The sequence below is a fragment of the Petromyzon marinus genome, chromosome 28, assembly GCF_048934315.1.
Source record: "Petromyzon marinus isolate PM22_M1 ecotype Great Lakes invasive population chromosome 28, UKy_Petmar_22M1.pri1.0, whole genome shotgun sequence".
NCBI lineage: Eukaryota > Metazoa > Chordata > Hyperoartia > Petromyzontiformes > Petromyzontidae > Petromyzon > Petromyzon marinus.
The window spans coordinates 7,030,391-7,048,707 of NC_133694.1; the positions used below are offsets into that span (position 1 = coordinate 7,030,391).

General features: G+C 45.3%; 1 protein-coding gene across 1 annotated transcript in view; it reads right to left on the reverse strand.

Annotated features, from left to right (window-relative positions):
* The window catches only part of LSG1 (large 60S subunit nuclear export GTPase 1), a 46,240-nt gene that overhangs the window by 15,459 nt on the left and 12,464 nt on the right, over nucleotides 1-18,317 (reverse strand). Inside the window, exon 9 of the mRNA XM_032962256.2 lies at nucleotides 472-573. Coding sequence (XP_032818147.2) covers nucleotides 472-573 — 102 coding nt within the window. The remainder of the gene's footprint in view (nucleotides 1-471; nucleotides 574-18,317) is intronic.

Sequence of the window (18,317 nt, forward strand, 5' to 3'; positions counted from 1 at the left end):
ATTTTAAAAAATGCTACTTTTAATGGCACATGGGTATGCAGCATTCGTGAGGCTTTCATTGGTAAAACAGCTCTGTTCTTTATCGTCTTGACTCCTACCACCAAAGACAAAGATCAACCGTATAAGCCATAACAGACTGTCAGAGCGAGTGCCGTTAGCGAACACCTATGAAGGCCGGCACGGCACATGAGGGGGTTGGTGGCCAGCACCACGCCCAGCCGCTTTTGTCTCGCGAGTGGCGATGTAAACACAGCGCACCAGGTACTCATTTGAGGCTGAGTCAACCTAGGGGGAGGCCTAGTAGCAGCTCAGATAATAATCACCGGTGTTGGCCGTGAGCAGGAATCGAACCCTGCTCGCCGGGTTCGCAGAAAAACGCGCCAACAGCTCCCCATACTCCCACCACTACCACTACCCAAAACTGCGATGAACCAACACACACACACACAAAGGCCAGGGTTGACAAAATACCTGGAAGTGTTTGGTCCGCCCCGGTGTTGCCGACACTGGGACCTTCTTATTTTGCAGGATCGTGTTTATGGTGGAACTCTTGCCAACGTTGGGGTAGCCAACCTAGAGTTACAGAGCACACGCGCACACACACACACAAACAAAAGGGGTCACAATTGCAAGTACGTAATTACCAATTTCACTGGGGTAATGGAGTCATAATTTCCCACAAGCACACTTACGCAAGCAGCAAGCTGATGGAAATCTCCGTAATTGTCCTAGTTAGTTTTTTAAAATGTTTTTCTAAGCATGAAGATATGAGGAGTGCCATATCAGCCTATAGGCACGAACAATCACCGGCCATCCATCCGATGTTTTAGTCATGGCACGAGTTAAGGTATAAATTTAATAAAGATACATAGAATGCGCAAGCAGCCGTCTAAGTATTTGAAGATGTAATGCTAAAAGAAGGAACGTTCCTTACCATAAACACAATAAATCACCGCATAACATCTAAGTCTAAGGGGCTTCACAATACGATCCTAACGTGGGTTATCTGGAGGCCCTATCTCTTTGTATTCAGTTTACAGACATGCTGTAACATCTCCTTCTCAAAACATTTGAACATCAAGTACCTGACACATACATAAATAGGCGTTGTATTTACGGAAGCCTCACAATCTCACTTGCTAAAGCACACTTTAGAAATTAAACATGCGGTAACGTTAAATTACACAAGTGTACGTTTGTAGGAGAGTGCGCCGGTGTGCAGTTTGGTGCAACGTGTGACAATCAATCCTGGTTGCCCCAAATCATCAATAGCAATTTGAGCTTGTGCTTGATCATCTTAATCAGCTATACGGCAAGTCATCGCTTCACGCGTCTCCGCACGACGCGTTTTCGCTGTAACGCAGTTCTTCTACTTGAGAACACTTTTCACACAACGCGGAACGTTCCCATTACAATGCGGTTTCCGATCGGTCGACAACGAACTACTTTCTAGACGTGCGTGGCTAAGCGGTATGGGAATTCTGGGTATGCACGCGGAATGATAGGGTGTGCTTGACGGCATACCCTCATCTCAGTACTTTGTCACGCCATCTCTCACTGTGTGCGTACGTACATCATATCTTGCAACCCCCATCTTTCACATGATTTCTTATGGGGAAATTGTTTTCATTGAAAGCGTTTCCGCTTAACGAGGCTCTTTTCAGGGACGCATCTATCGCGTTTGATGTATGTTGAATTCCTTCCGCACTGTATATACCCAACCGTGCTCATCGGAGGTGCGCGGGAAGGAAAATCGAAGGTGCAATGCAAGGACAGGAAAATACTATATTCTACCCACTGACGGATTGAAGGCTTACATACGTTGTTGCCATCCCCCGCGATGTCGTTCCATCCAAGCTCATGATGCATGCACCGATTCACATATGTTAGAATCGATATTTCATTTTTTTACAATTCGTATATGTTTTGTATATGATGGGTTTACATCAACCCTGCAGCAACTATAGGTGCTGTCAGTCACCGCAATGTTAGAAACAGGAATCGACTGTGAGCCAGAAATGGGCATGTGTGAATTATTCTACCTCTCATGAATAGCAAAGCAAGCTGTAGAGAGAGAGAGAGTAGGAACATTTCATGATCGTTGGAGCGACAATGATAAATCATCAGGCACTCCGGTGGCTATTTATCACAGCGCTTTGCCTGTCCAGTAAAAGTTCATTAGATCCCAGTAATTTTACTTGAAAGAGGAAAAAAATTGTTTTCCTTAATGTGCGGAGAGATAAAAGGGGAACAAACACTCCAGGATTTATTTATAGCCAGAATATAAACAAATTGCATAAATAATTACAATGATAAAACAATAAACACACAATTACAATATCTTCAAAGAAGAAAACTTGAACTCACTGCTCCGCCAACTGAAAGTTCAACAGATACGAATATTTAATAATTAATCCAAGGCTGTGAGCTTAATTACGCTGTGTCCAAAGCAACGGAAATTGCCGATTTATAATGGGAATTTTGCAGGACAGCAAGCGCGCTGCCCAGCAATTTTCTCAAAATCACTAACAACCATTTCAAATTACATGTTACACTCGAACAGTCCCACAGATCACAAAATAAGAATGTTCTCTTTTCCGCTATAAAGACAAAAACACGCCGCTTTCTTAAAACTGCCCATCAGTTTCAAACCGCCGCGGAGCCAGGGATGGGATTGCAAGAAGCAGCGCCAACACTTAACAAAAGAATGTCCAACGTCGAATGTGTACATCGGTTTCAGATCACGCGAGGCGGCTTCGAGCACGCCGATTGTTCAGCGCCGAATTGAGAAATGATTGGAGGACCCTGATCAGCGCCGTGTGAAATTAAGTCCCTTGCTCTCGAGCCGCAAATAACGAGAGCAGAGTGGCATAGGAAGAGTGAAGATCGCAGCATTACTGGCAGCGTTCGTGAAAATGCTCACGGGAAGCAAACAACGCGATGCGGTCTGGATTTATATAGCATCTGATTGCAGCCTCGTCTCAAACAGACGGTGGAAGATATGCGAATCAAGTGCGGTTTAAGGGGAGACAACGTTTTTAAGATTTTTTTTTCAGAGGGAAAGGTGCGAGGGGCTAGTAAACTAAAAGGTACAGAGGCAGAGGGGAGGGGAAGAAGATGACAGGATGCCAGAAGGCAAATCTCCTCTCGTGCAATAGGTAGGTAGTTAATAAGAAGTGTTTCTATGGTCACGTAGAAGTGGGCGAGTGAGCCAGTGGATATTCTTTGTTGTTGTAACGTTCTGACCCGCCCCGACTGGACATCTGTGAAAAAGAGCTTTGGCTCATCGGATTCCTCCAGTATAAATAAATAGTCTGATTCTGGATAGCATCTTCACAAGTAGCCTAACGGTGAATATCTTAGATGCCACCGACGAATGACCGAAGCGAGCAGTGGCGTCCCTATTTGGTCCATGCTTTGAGATCTGTGACCGCAGTCACACTGTGGGCTCTTCTGAATCGTCCATCGGCACAGGAGGTAGCCGCATCTGCCACGTGGCTTTGCCCTATCACATCACGGTACAAATGAGGATACTGCATGGTGAGGCAGGCATGGGAACAGGATAAGAGGTAAGCCTTGAGCCTGCTTTTGTACAGGAGAAAGTCAGCACTCCAGATACGGAAAGGGAAATCAGCAGAGAAGGAGCGACACTCCCCCTTGACTCAAGGCTCATGTCCAGTATTTACTGTCATTCACGAACTTGCTATCCGCGCTTTTGGCTATCCGTAAATCGCATCCGGAAAGCTACATGACTGCATCGAGAGAGAGAAAGAAAGTGATTAAATAAAGTGATGAGAGCAAATGTGTTGCGAGAAAGTGATGAGTTGAAGTGATGAGATAAAGTAAGTTCAATTATAAACTTGATTTGAAGCTTTCGTGACTGCAGGAAATCATACTCTTTGGTTCTTTCGGTAAAGTCACGTGGGTAGAAAAATTTAACAAAAAATAATATATCACGACGTTTCGATCGCAACACAAGCGGTCGTCCACAGGCTGAAAAAATAATCCAGCAGTGGAACTGCTGAACCAGCGAGAGAGCTGTTACAACAAGAGGTTGTTTATGTGGCGATGGGCAAGCAAGCGGGGTCTCAGCTGGAAAGGAATTCCATCCCTGGACGCAAGCACGTCAGTTGTGTTAATGGGGTAGTTTAGGGAAAGAGAGATTAGGTAGAGATATTAGCATGAAATCACCTTCCGTCGCCGCATAAGAGTATCATCCCCGCATATGCGCAGAACAGCAGTGTTAATGGAAGATTAGCACTATGTTGATGGGAGAGATTAGGGGGATTAGTAAGTTAATGCCATGTCTATGTGTAACACAAGCTGCGGCCCTGCCAACTGCGCTGTGAGGCAAGCACGTCCACGCAAGAGAACCACAGCAACGGTGGTCGCGCCAGTGAGACACACAAAGCCCATCACACAGCCAGAACCATCGGTACATCGAGGCTAAGGGAACAGAGGTGGCCATGTTAGTGATGCCCCAGTCCGTTAATGCAGAGGCACCTAACAGGGCAACGCAACTCAGAGAGTCGCAGATAACAGCCAAACGGCACGGAAGAATGGAAGCACCACAGCAAGTTACGACTTAGCTTTGTTAATAACGTCCTTCCAATGATTGCTCAGCTTATACCCATCTCGGTTGAAATTGTCTCTGTGTTTATATATCTGGATGGCTTCATGGACAAATCTTTGATAGTAGCCCGGAGGTTTGCAGAGTACCTTCATCTCGCATGATATTGTTTTTTTCCGAGACCAAGGTACTTTTGATTAACATTGATTCTTAAGCTCATCTTAAGCTGATTCATCAAGCCGTTTATTGAAAAAATCGAAGATTTTCGATTCGAACATCATGTAATGGGGGTTTACATCACCCACGCAGACACTCGAGGCACTATCATTGCATTGAATTGTCGCGGCCATAAAAAAATGACAACCCCTTGAAATTGGCCGGGTGGGCGAATTATTGTTCCTCTACCCGCAGGCACCAAACACTAGTGTTTCAGCACAGCACCTCCGATTGGCACAGTTGGCTACGTACAGGGCGAAAGAAGTTCAACGTACATACGTGCAGCGTCTCTCCAGCTGGTATCAACCCTGCCATGGACCCCTAACGAGCCATCATGGATACAGGGCAGGCAACACTCGGCGAGGCTGATATGTACCTTGAAGGTAATGACTTTGGTCTGGCAATCTACTGACTAATAATGTTCCCAGTAAAAAAAAACCCTATCAGGAAGGAACCGAGAACTGACGTAATAAAATAAAAATTCCTGCTGCTTTCATTGATTGAATGGATAAACATATTTCATATAATCTTTTTTCGCAGGGCAAACAACGGAAATTGTCATTTTATTTCACGAAGGTGAATTGGGCACAACACTGCGTTGCACCAAATAAGGAAATATTTTGCCTCGTCTGCTATTCATCTAGCCAACAATGTTTGACGAATGTCGCTTCAATTTCCTACACCCTAATATAAAATGTCAATTCCATTTGTTCGTGCAGTCATCATGTATTCAGCTTGAAAAACCCATCAGATTTCACTCTGGAGAGCTGATAAGGCCCCTTGGGTTTGACAGAGACGGAGAGAAAGATGGCTCATTTTCCACCTGCCTGACCTGGGAGATAGCAAGGCTCAGTGGCCCCGACACAGATCATTAGACCCAGGAGCCTGCAAGCGATTTCCGGGAAATCCCACCTGGTATCATCTATATATTAATACGCATTTTCGTGCGGGCGTGTGTGCCTCTGTAACGCACGACGTCAGGCGAGATTGGGGGGGAGGGGGAGGTTGATGATGTCACAAGACCTGAGGTGGTTAGGTCCAGGAAACGGGCAATGACCTCACACGACCACTGCTTAGTTGAAGCCGAGGGGTGATGACGTCATGTCACAAGACACGGGGGTGATAACATCACGCGGGATTTTGGTGAAGCAGAGGAGAGAGGGGGTGAATAATTGCAATTTCTTTTCGGCATCTGCAGTGAGGGATAAAAGTATTTGATCCCCTGCTGATTTTTTTACGTTTGCCCACTGACAAAGAAATGATCAGTCTATAATTTTAATGGTAGGTTTATTTGAACAGTGAGAGACAGAATAACAACAACAAAATCCAGAAAAACGCATGTCAAAAATGTTATAAATTGATTGACATTTTAATGAGAGAAATAAGTATGACCCCCTCTCAATCAGAAAGGTAACAAGCTGAGATTAGGAGCACTTCCTTTAGGAATGTGCTCTTAATCTCAGCTCGTTACCTGTATAAAAGACACCTGTCCACATAAGCAATCAATCAATCAGATTCCAAACTCTCCACCATGGCCAAGACCAAAGAGCTCTCCAAGGATGTCAGGGACAAGATTGTAGACCTACACAAGGCTGGAATGGGCTACAAGACCATTGCCAAGCAGCTTGGTGAGAAGGTGACAACAGTTGGTGCGATTATTCACAAATGGAAGAAACACAAAATAACTATCAAGAACTGTAAATCTCCCTTGGCCTGGGGCTCCATGCAAGATCTCACCTCGTGGAGTTGCAATGATCATGAGAATGGTGAGGAATCAGCCCAGAACTACACGGGAGGATCTTGTCAATGATCTCAAGGGAGCTGGGACCATAGCCACCAAGAAAACAATAGGTAACACACTACGCCGTGAAGGACTGAAATCCTGCAGTGCCTGCAAGGTCCCCCTGCTCAAGAAAGCACATATACATGCCCATCTGAAGTTTGCCAATGAACATCTGAATGATTCAGAGGACAACTGGGTGAAAGTGTTGTGGTCAGATGAGACCAAAATGGAGCTCTTTGGCATCAACACAACTCACCGTGTTTGGAGGAGGAGGAATGCTGCCTATGACCCCAAGAACACCATCCCCACCGTCAAACATGGAGGTGGAAACATTATGCTTTGGGGGTGTTTTTCTGCTAAGGGGACAGGACAACTTCACCGCATCAAAGGGACAATGGACGGGGCCATGTACCGTCAAATCTTGGGTGAGAACCTCCTTCCCTCAGCCAGGGCAATGAAAATGGGTCGTGGATGGGTATTCCAGCATGACAATGACCCAAAACACACGGCCAAGCCAACAAAGGAGTGGCTCAAGAAGAAGCATATTAAGGTCCTGGAGTGGCCTAGCCAGTCTCCAGACCTTAATCCCATGGAAAATCTGTGGAGGGAGCTGAAGGTTCGAGTTGCCAAACCTCAGCCTCGAAACCTTAATGACTTGGAGAAGATCTGCAAAGAGGAGTGGGACAAAATCTCTCCTGAGATGTGTGCAAACCTGGTGGCCAACTACAAGAAACGTCTGACCTCTGTGATTGCCAACAAGGGTTTTGCCACCAAGTACTAAGTCATGTTTTGCAGAGGGGTAAAATACTTATTTCCCTCATTAAAATGCAAATCAATTAATAACATTTGTTTGACATGCATTTTTCTGGATTTATTTGTTGTTATTCTGTCTCTCACTGTTCAAATAAACCTACCATTAAAATTATAGACTGATCATTTCTTTGTCAGTGGGCAAACGTACAAAATCAGCAGGGGATCAAATACTTTTTTCCCCTCACTGTATATACAGTCAATCAATCAATATTTATGTCACGTGCAATATCGCCCATCCTAATAAAGTAGGCGTCAGTGCACATTATGACGGTAACGGGAATGGTACAGGCGGCATACAGAAACAGGAATCAAAAATTAAACCCATCACGCCCTCAAAAATGAAAAAAAATCTACATTTCCACGTGACATCAGTTTAGGAAATCATCAGCCTCTATATTTTTGCCATCGTTTTACTGCGGCAGTTCCGCGGGTTCCTGCTAGTTTGTTATATTTCTGCACACGGTGTGCTTCTTGGCAGAATTTGTTGCATGCCAACACACAACACAGCTATCACCATCCATTTCCAACATTAACAAAAATTACCATTTAATATTTTATTTAGAGCCATTTGTCAATCCACTGCTGGACAAAGGCCTCCAACTCCCCCACCCCCCTCCCCCATGCTGTGGGTATGAAGAAGATGATTTAACCATACTTCACCACGGTGGTCAGTGCCAGTGAGTGAAGAATGGCAACGCCCAGGACTGGTTTTGGTATCACTCGCCAATGACGATAGCCATGGCTGGGAATCGAACTGAGGTCGCTGGATTCAATTACATATTACAATTTAGATTTAGATAGCATTCAATTGCAACCACATCTCCCGATGCGACACTAATACTGATTAATACGAGTGAGAATCATTGACAATTAATGCTAAATCATATACAAATGTTACATGAAGGCAGACAATCAATTCCTGACTCAAAACATGACCTGCGTGATCCCAGGCCATGTGTCCCAAGATTTTCAACAGGCGTTAGATTTTTTTTTATTTTCAATGGACTCTCAGGCACTGCAGTGACATTTGCACACCTTAAAGTGACGTTGTAACCCCGTGCACACGTCCCCGCAGTTTTGTACATCATCTTAAGATGTGGTTCTTTTTACTTTAATTCAGGGTTGCTCAGCATAGGCCCTGAGGCCCAAAGCACCAAGCGGCCAGCAACAAATATCACTGCTGAAGGTGAAATCAATAAGTCAATATTTTTGTTGAACCGAGCGAGGTTGTAAGCAACCTTAGGAAATAGACGATGTGAGTGCATTCCAAAGTCGAAGCCGCTCATTTAAAAGCTCTACAAAATCCAAATTTGTGTTATTATGGTTGCTGCTGTTGTCGAGAGCAACAGGGATCTTCTGCTCGCAAGCAAAACTTCAGGAGAGTCTACTAAACTGTCCAATCGATGCCTTGCAGGGATGACTGAACTCATAAGCCTATTTCGCCACAGAGCGTCTCTTAGCAGGGGACCTTCCATTTTTCCACGCGGCGCTGCGACTGAATGTTAAACCGCAGCGGACACAGCAGCGGTGGTTTTGGCCCACGTTGATTGAGATCGGCAAACCGGGGGCACCGCGAAAATCAAAGCGGCGAGCAAAAACATCTCCCGGTGTCACGGCAGTTTTGGGGAATGCGGAGAGAAAACGCTCTCGATGCAAGGGTTAAACTGGAGTCGTTAATCTCATCCGACACGCGTAATGCAAGACTACAGCAGGGGTAATGAGAACTGGGAACATTGATCTTTGAGGAGGGGGAGGGAGGAGAATGGATGTGACTGGCATGACCACAACTTTAAGATAAAAACTATGCATCTGGCATCACATGTCATACAAGAACAATTACTGAGGCTTCATTATTACGTAATAATTCTTTATTTTCCCCGAATAGCCTAACATTCCTTCAGATGGGGTCATGCTTTGGGCGTTTAGCCAGTTATCCTTCAGAATATTCACTGCAAAAGCATTCATTTTGTGGTCAATTTATTTTACAGCTCCATTGTCAATCGATGACAGGTAAGTCATGGGGGTTGTTTGACAATCAGTTCGGGTTGGTGTACTGTTTGAGATGTCACTCGTCACTGATGTGAACAGTGGCTAGGAATAAAACTCGGGCAAGCGGGTTTATAGTTCAGTGCACTAACTTAAGCACCACCGCTCCCCTTTGTATTATTGGGCAGCATATTTTCGTGAGAGCCAACATTTTTGTTTCATAATCAATGCTTTAACTCGTAAAATGATTCGTGGAAATGTTAATTAATCTTAAATTAAATGACAAACGATGCCTTCACACGCCACAGTGAACCCCGAGTTTATAAATCACAAGTGGTATGCACTTGTGATTTATAAACTCGGGAGGAAAAGTGTAACGGAGACCTGAGATCTGTGGCTGCGAGATTGGACGGAATGACTCCAAGCCGTAAATCGTGGCACCAAAGAGGCCGCATGTTTTGCGAAGCTAGCGTCAGTAGAGTGTGCTTTGTGTAACATCGTGTGGAATTCACATTCGAGTAAATCTACATCATAAGCAACTTTGTCTACCAGTCATTGTCAGTCACAGTATTTAATCTCCATCATCATCATACTATTAAAGTATAAACTATTTTTTATTTTACCGGATAAGGCCCATTCAGCTATCTAGCTCTTTTTCAGAAGCGACCTGGCCACAAATGATAGCTCAACCTAATGGCTTATCATGTGAAAAATGATTTTATAAAAATACTCTATATGCATGTATCTAAATATGGAGGGAATAACCAGAGGACTCAGGAAAAAAATCCACGCGACCACGGTGAGAACATGCAAACCCCAAATATACACGTCACGGTCGGGATCGAACCCATTACCTCCTGCATACCGGACGAGGTAGTGAATATCTCGCCACCACGGCGCCCCCTTGTAGTGACAGTCACATCCAGAAGGCGTCCTGTGATTCCTAGAACCACCTGCTACTTCACCGACCCAGCCTAAGCCATGGCTGTTGGATCCAAAGGCACTTGGGAGGCTGGGGACCGCGGTTTTAGTGTGTCAGTGGGGTGGATTGTCCATACTTCACCACGCCGGTCAGTGCCAGTCCGTACAGGGAACACGTTTTGTGCCACCTGTGGACGAGTACCCGACTGGTTATCGGTGCCCCTATCCAGTAGAGCCACTCAGATCTGCAAGGAACATGCAATTCCCCTTCAACACAGCAAGGCAGCAGTGCTCCGTTGAAAAGGAGTTGCAGCGCTTACTTTAATCATACAACTCATAGAGATTCGAGTGGAGGCTCATTATGATTGGAAGGAACCAGAGACCTAAATACAATAATTGATATTTAAGTATGATCTATGACCTTTGACCTCGATCAAAAATATATACGAATTATATTCATCATGCTACTCTTATAGGGTTTGAGAAAATCTATCTTCCCACTTCCTTAATCTTAAGTGAACGAGTGGTGGAGGGTGAAGCTTGTACTGGCATTTACTCTCGGTAAAAGGATGCTTAGGGCCCCATGTTATTGAGCAAGGCTCATACAGTGAGACTAGGGCACCTTCATGATTCGTATGGTTCAATTATAATGCCTTAGACTCAAGTCTCCAACGCAACTTCAGGATTCTTAGGGTCCCATATTATTGCACAAAGCTCATAGAGTCAGACTAAGGCATCTATATAATTATCCGGCTTCAGTGTGAATGCGCGAGACTCAAAGAGAGTCACAAACAAGGGTGGCACAGACACGATAAAATAACGTTAAAAAGAGTTTTATAGCTCATGGGATTCCTCCAGTATAAATAAACATTCTGATTCTGATATTAACTAGCCATGCAGCCGAGTCATTTAGCATTCTCACCAAGCTGCAGCAACTCTTGAAACCGTTATCGTTTGGATGTTTGTTTCATCTGGTTGGGAGAGTTCACGTGGCCACATATATGCATTTGCCCAGCAGGGAGCTCGCTCTAATTCATTACTCGCCATCTCACCGTGTCGTCCCAGCGGTGAGTTTTTGCCCTTGTACCTCAACAGAGAACAACGCCGAAGGGGCCCACTCTGATATTGCAATTTTATTCTTGCCGGTCATGTTTAAATGACGTGAAATTTAGAGAAAATGTACTTAAAAAGCACGCTGAATTATTCCAAAGTAATAATCCAACACTTAGCCAGGGTCACAATTTAGAATACACTATTATTTAGCAACGCGTTATATTGCTCGTTTGCACGCAGAGACTAATGTGCATGTCTACCTATGCTGCATATACACTTTGACAGGATTTAATTCCACTGGGGATTTGGGGAATCATCACGATTCAGGGTCATGATTCGGTTCAATGATAAATTCTGTTTTAGGAGAGTGGTGAATTTAACAGGCACGATTGGCTGCAAGGGTCACATCAACCATTTTTGCACACGCGATTTGATTCATGCATCTTGAGTTTAAGAATCATTCTCAATTAACAAACGTCTAAATGATTCACTGCTCCAATAAGTCTCGAGGCGCTGGTCATCTCCTGTTTACGGCTCTCAGCCGATGGTATAAACTCCACATTCCTATAACAGGGGGCAAGTTTACCCAAAGGACAACCACTGGCGAAGTTCCCACACATTGTCGCTCATTTCATCAACCCCAGATGGATGGAGCTGATTCCACACCCTAAATTAATATGACCTCGAAATCCCCCCAGTTCCCCCACCCCCCCCCCCCCCCCGTCGCGTGGATTTTTCTCTGGGTCCTCCAGTTTTTCCCTCCACATTTGGAATCAACATGCGTTTAGAGTAAGGGTATATGGCTACTGCTTTACATTTCCACGCGATAAGCCACTTCGTAGGGCTATCATTTGTGGCCAGGTCCCTTCTGAAAAAAAACAGCGATACAGCTCAGTAGGCCTTGCCTTGTAAAATAGAAAATAGTTTTAAATCGTTTTTTTTAGACTGACCCCCCCCTTGACCTTCTCCCTCCACCTCAGTGGTGCCCACCAATAATCGTTTGCCATTGCCGAGAGGTAGCCCCAGCGAATTGAGGCAGCCGGGGCTTGGGAGAGCACCAAGGCACAAGATCCCTGAGCTACCACCCCACCACCACCACCCTTACTGCAAACACCATGAACAATGTCAGTCTCTGCGGAATCATAGCCATTGAAACGCTCTCTGCTGGCACAACAAAGCAGGGAAATTTGAAGGTGGCAATGGATAGCAAAATACATTCATCGTAATTAACCGGCGTCAGTCGGGACCGTGGCTTTTTCACGACGGAGCTCAAGCTTGAGAAGGAATTTAAACAAATTTATTAACATTGGCCGGTCACAATCTGCCGAGAGAGATTCACGCTACGCGTAGGGATACAGCGCTGCTGTCCGGAGCCTGATCGTCCAACTCCCAAGCGCTGGGTTTACAGCAGCTGAATGTGAATTCTGAATGGTTGGGGCATGTGTCTAGAGTGAGTGGATGGTGGTGATGTGGAGGAAACACTGAAGGCGTTGGGTGTGAGGGTTGTTGACACAGCAACAAAATAAGCATCTGTGACTGTGGAATTCGTGACCCGAACAGCAGCCGACTGGAGCCCCAATTATAACCTCACTACTATGTTGAGTCACCGAGGTTGTGAAGCCACTTGCCCCATATCCCAGGTGTAAATCAACACTAATTACATCCTTCCCGACCGCATACAAGAATGCACCTATAGACAAGTCCAATCTCGACGGACAATAAACATCCACAGCGGTGAAATCAGCTCGTGTGTCTGTGTATGTGCTTAGTGGATTATCATAGGTGTTCGCTGACGGCACTTGCCCCAACATTCCGTTAAGGCTATACGGGGGATCTTTGTCTTTGGCGGAATATCACCGAGCATCGGAGGATGGCGAGAGATGGCGACAGCTTTGGGACTCATTCATCCAGCAGCGGGTTGATCATGGCTGATGACGACGGTGATGAATACTATCCGTAAGCGATAAAGAACGCCCAAGCCCCAAAATAATATTGCGTTGATGCGGCCAGGTGAGGTCAATGGCTGCAGAGAAACGAGGTTTTCATTTGGCCAGAATGACAAGTCACCCTTGGCTGTGGCCGAGCCACGTGATGAGCGTCTCTGTGACAAGACTAATTAAACGGTCACCAGCAGATAAGAAAACATCACCCCCGTTGCCGAAACGAATGGGACGCAGTTCAAGAAGGGGGTTTAATGGGCAAAGCCGAAAATTCCTCTGACACCGAAATTGCACAAAGGACCAATGCGTGGGCGAAACAAGGAACACAGGAAAGTCGAAAAACCACAGTGGGCAAACACAGCCGATGGGAGAATGCCAGTGGTTAGGAATGTAAATCAATGTGCCCGCGCTTTGAGGTACAAAGCAAGCGACTTACAAGAACCTCGGTTCAAACCCCTAGGAGTAGGACATGTAATGATGAGGCACCGCTGATTCACCGATTGAAATTAGTTCTTACACGTTCATAATGTGCGGGAAATCCAGAGAATCGATTATGTACGATCTGAGCAAATAAAATATCGTTAACCCCGCAGTAAAGTGAAGACACATGCTAGTAACATTAATTTGCCACCACTGCCGGTACTCTCCTGTTATCTGGGAAAATACACGGATAATAGAAATAATAAAAGCACTCTATTATTTATGTAGAACTTATTTCGCATCGTACGTAGCCAACCACGCGCTAATCGGAGGTGCTGCGCTAACAGCACAATGATCGTCATCATCGATCAATTAATTGATCAAAACTCCTATAATATGATTACCAACATCAGCAGCATGGCGCTAATCATCAGTAGAGGCAGCAACAGCTTGATAACCATAATCAATCACCATCAGCAGCAGCAATGGCATGATGCTGTCGTCGCGTAGATAATAGGAGTTTGCGTGGATAATTGAATCATTAACCTTGCCTTATAACAGAATATAAATAACAGGCTAACGTTCCAGACAATGGCCCTTCTTACTGTGCAGACATGTTTAGACTCGCAGTCTACAATCCTTTAAAAAATAGTTGACAAATGAACAGTTTTGAGTTCTTTTATTCTACTCCTCATTAATATAATATTGAGCAAAAAACCTTCCGGTCGAGTGTCTTAAGTGTTCAAGTTAAGGACTTGACCATATTGGAAGTGCATTCTCCGCTGTGTAAATTTACTAATTGTAAAGTTAGAGAAGCAATTTCATGTTAAACCTGGAAATTGTTAAATGTGCCCATCCTCAAGAAAAATATAAATAATAATAATCAGCCAGTTTAGTTCAATTTCGTTTTTAAGTGCAGGTGGTCGGCATGATCGACAGCCCAGGCAAAAAAAAACCACACAGGGTCAATATCCTCCACGGAAAATAATACACATCGTTCAAAAAAAACGCCGGAGAAAAATAATTACCAGTGCAATTAACAGTCACTGCAGTGACATCCGTGCAGTGGCTCGTGACACGTTTAACCGGCCGTCAGCTCCCACAATGATTAACTGCCAAGGTGACTATCTCCAGCTCGGCAGGCCCCATCGCACTCCAGACACACGGCAGCGCGCCCAAGCGGAGACGGCTTCAACTGTAATTGCTTCGCGACGGTCCGGTTGGAAGGGCGTCAAGTCGCATTTCCGTCAATGACGCGGCACATGGCACCAGACGCCGCAGCTGGTTCGATCTCAGGGCCCAGGCCTTTGGTTGTTCCCGTGCCACGCCGGCTCGGCGCGTTGCCCACCCAAGTATAAGTCGCGCGCGCGCGTGCACAGGGGTGATGAGCGGCGGTGAATTACGCTGCACTGTGCATCCCACTGCTCCGGTTTGCAGTGACCCAAGTCCGACTGCCCGGCCACGGCTTACAATCAGCGGCGAGTGATGTCTGAACTACTCCCGGGACACAATCCTTCAGCAACTTCTACTGACCAGACCAGTGTAGCTAAGCATAGTTAAATAACTCGCACGAACGTCGCATCATGGGGAGATCTTCCAACGAGCAGTGGATTGACAGTCTATAATTTATTAAACATAACCTTGTGAAATTTAAGATGACATTGGGGTTTGCAAAAATCCGTTGTGCTTCTCATTAACAATCGGTTTATAACTCGCTAACCTTCTTGTCTATCGTTGATAAATATAATTGCAACGTGGTATATATATAAAACACAGCCGTGTGCCCAACCACTAGTGGAAGGAGGCCTCCCCACGCCGTGTAAGAAGGCTGTCTGACCATCCATCACCATGCTGGTCGGTGCGGATTGGTAAAGGAGGGGCTGGGGATCGAACTCAGCTTGCCGGGTTCACCGACACGTTGGGCGACGACCGCTAAGCAGACGACCGCGCTGACCCCGTTGACCCCGTTGACATCACAATCGTTTCCGGGGGCGACCCGCCTGGACATGTGTGTGCAGCCCCGTCACAGGCAAGCGATCGAGGTTACCCCAAGAACACGCGCCAGCCGTCAACATCGTGGACGGTTCGCGGGCCTCGGGCTGCCATGGAAACCGCGGGCCAGAGCGGCCATGACAGCAGCACGTGGGACCCATCTAATGGACACCGTGTGTCCCCAATAATTGTCTGTCTCCTGTAACGAAAAGCCAATTAACCGGTGTGTTGCGGGAACACGAGCGCAAAGGCGCCGGGAAATTCACTCTCGTCGTGCCTCGTGATGGTTTTTTTTTATCCCAAATAGATTTCGGCCTTGCGGCATGCAACTCTTGTTACTTCACAAAATGAAACTTTGAATGTGGGCAACAGAAAAGCCGCACGATAAAAAAAAACCCATTCAGTTTGTTTTTAATTTCCTCCAGACGTCGTTTCATGTCTGCGCTTGTATTGCCAGTGGCAGAGGGAGGGGAAACCCGTCTCATCGTACGGTCGAGCCGACGCGATTCTTGATTCCGTGTGATGTTCTCAATTCTTTAAGTGAACACTATATTTTTTTGTTTCCACCTACGAGATAAAAAAACTACAAAGGAACCACAGAGAACAAAGCTATTGTTTAATGCTGCCCAGGCGCATTCAATGCCGCACTGAGCAAAGATTGTGTTTGCCTTTGTATTCGACGACTATTATTTCTGAGCAATATTTTCGAATTGTGTCATTGTGACTATAATTATTACGGGTGGAATGATTCACCCACCCACCCCTCCCCTCATCAGAATTGTTGCTATTCAGGTTTGCAATTTGATTTTGTATTTTAATATTTCATTGTATAACATCGGGGTGAATGTAGTGACCTCTAGCAGCTGTGGGATCACATTTTCTCTTCACCTACAACATTTAACAATCAATGCATCATTAATCTTCATCATCGTTGTCAGCCATGGTCAATCCACTGCTGAATGAAAGCTTCCCTCAAGATGCCACCATATCTCAAGATCCTGTCATACAATTAAATATATATATGCAACGTCTCTTCCATATATTCATCTCTCGACGTAAAAAGTCAAAGTATTTCTTACATAACAGCACAGCCTTCTGGGAGTGCATAATTTCAGCAACACTGATTTCAAGACAAGCAAACTCAGGACAGGTAACGACATACAGTGTCTCATCAGCAGGGTCACACTTGCTTGAACCAATGATGGTGAACTGCCGATCTTACAAGCAAAGGATATCTCTCTACCATGAGCCATATATGGGATGTAATGCATCGCTAAACACCTCACAATAACAATTAAATTTACACAGAAAAACCTGACCGACTCGAATGGACGTTTCACCAAATCCTTAGCGAGTATTTCAATGCGTGAAAGCAAACCAAGAGGAGATTAAATAAAACCCACGATACTAAAAAAATACTTTCTCTACTGCACCCTGCTGGGCACCTCGTATCCACCCAGCAGTGTAGGATGAAGCAGTCGTGAGCCACCAACCCCAGATTACAGACGTGGCACCCCTATGCCCAGCCATTTGACATTTTAAATGAAATGCCATGCACGCGTGGTGCTTGACAAATGCCACAGATAATGAAGTGCTGTGGCAAATCACTGTGACGGGTAGCATCTACTCCCGGTAGTGACTGACACTCACAGCGCCAGCACAGAATACACAAGGAACGCGATGGCAACGTGAATTATAGTGCAAATTTTATCTTGATTTTTTTTACTAAAAACTATTTTTATTTTACCAGGTAAGGCCCACTGAGCTATATAGCTATTTTGTTAAGAAGCGAGCTGGTCACAAATGATAGCCCAACAAAGTGGCTTATCATGTGGAGATTTATTGCAGCCAAATACTCTAAACGCACGTTTCTAAATATGGAGGGAAAAACAGGAATACTCGGGAGAAAAATACAAGCGACCATGGGGAGACCATGCAAACTCCAAATATGTAGGTGTCAGCATCGGCATCGAACCCACTTCCTCCTGTATACCAAGCGAGGGAGTTAACATCTCACCACTGCGACACAAAATGTAGTTTTGTAGAAATAATTGTAGGTTGTTGCCGCTGCGTAATGTTGAGCACACTGGCCTTGCAATCCATAGGCTGCCAGTTTGATCTCCTAGCAAAACTCGATAAATGAGTGAACCAGTTAGTCGATTGTCGTGGGGTAAAGTGGAGGTAAACACTCCTCTCTCAAGACGTCTAACCGGCGTATAAGAGTAGGCCAAATACTCTCAAGAAGGACCCATCTTGAGCTCCGTCTGGTTGAGGCTCTTCTGCCAGTAATTAGAAGGCTGCATCTGTACCTTTCATGTTTACCTTTTCGTCAGCGTTTAGCACAACCCTGCGTTACCTAAGCACAATGAACGAAACCGGCTGACCGCTTTAAGCACCATCCGGTGTGTTGTAAGCCAGAGATCGCAAAATCCCTCAAAACGACATCAAGGCAGAAAAGGAGAGTTGAGTCCAGTATGCAACTGCTGGCGTAACGGTGAAAGGCAATTGCTGGATGAATGCAAATTCATATTAAACATATCGGTGGTAGGTCAGGATTCGGGCTATAACAAACACCAGCAAATGGAAGCCCAGTGTGAGTATAGAACGTGTGACTTTCAGTCCA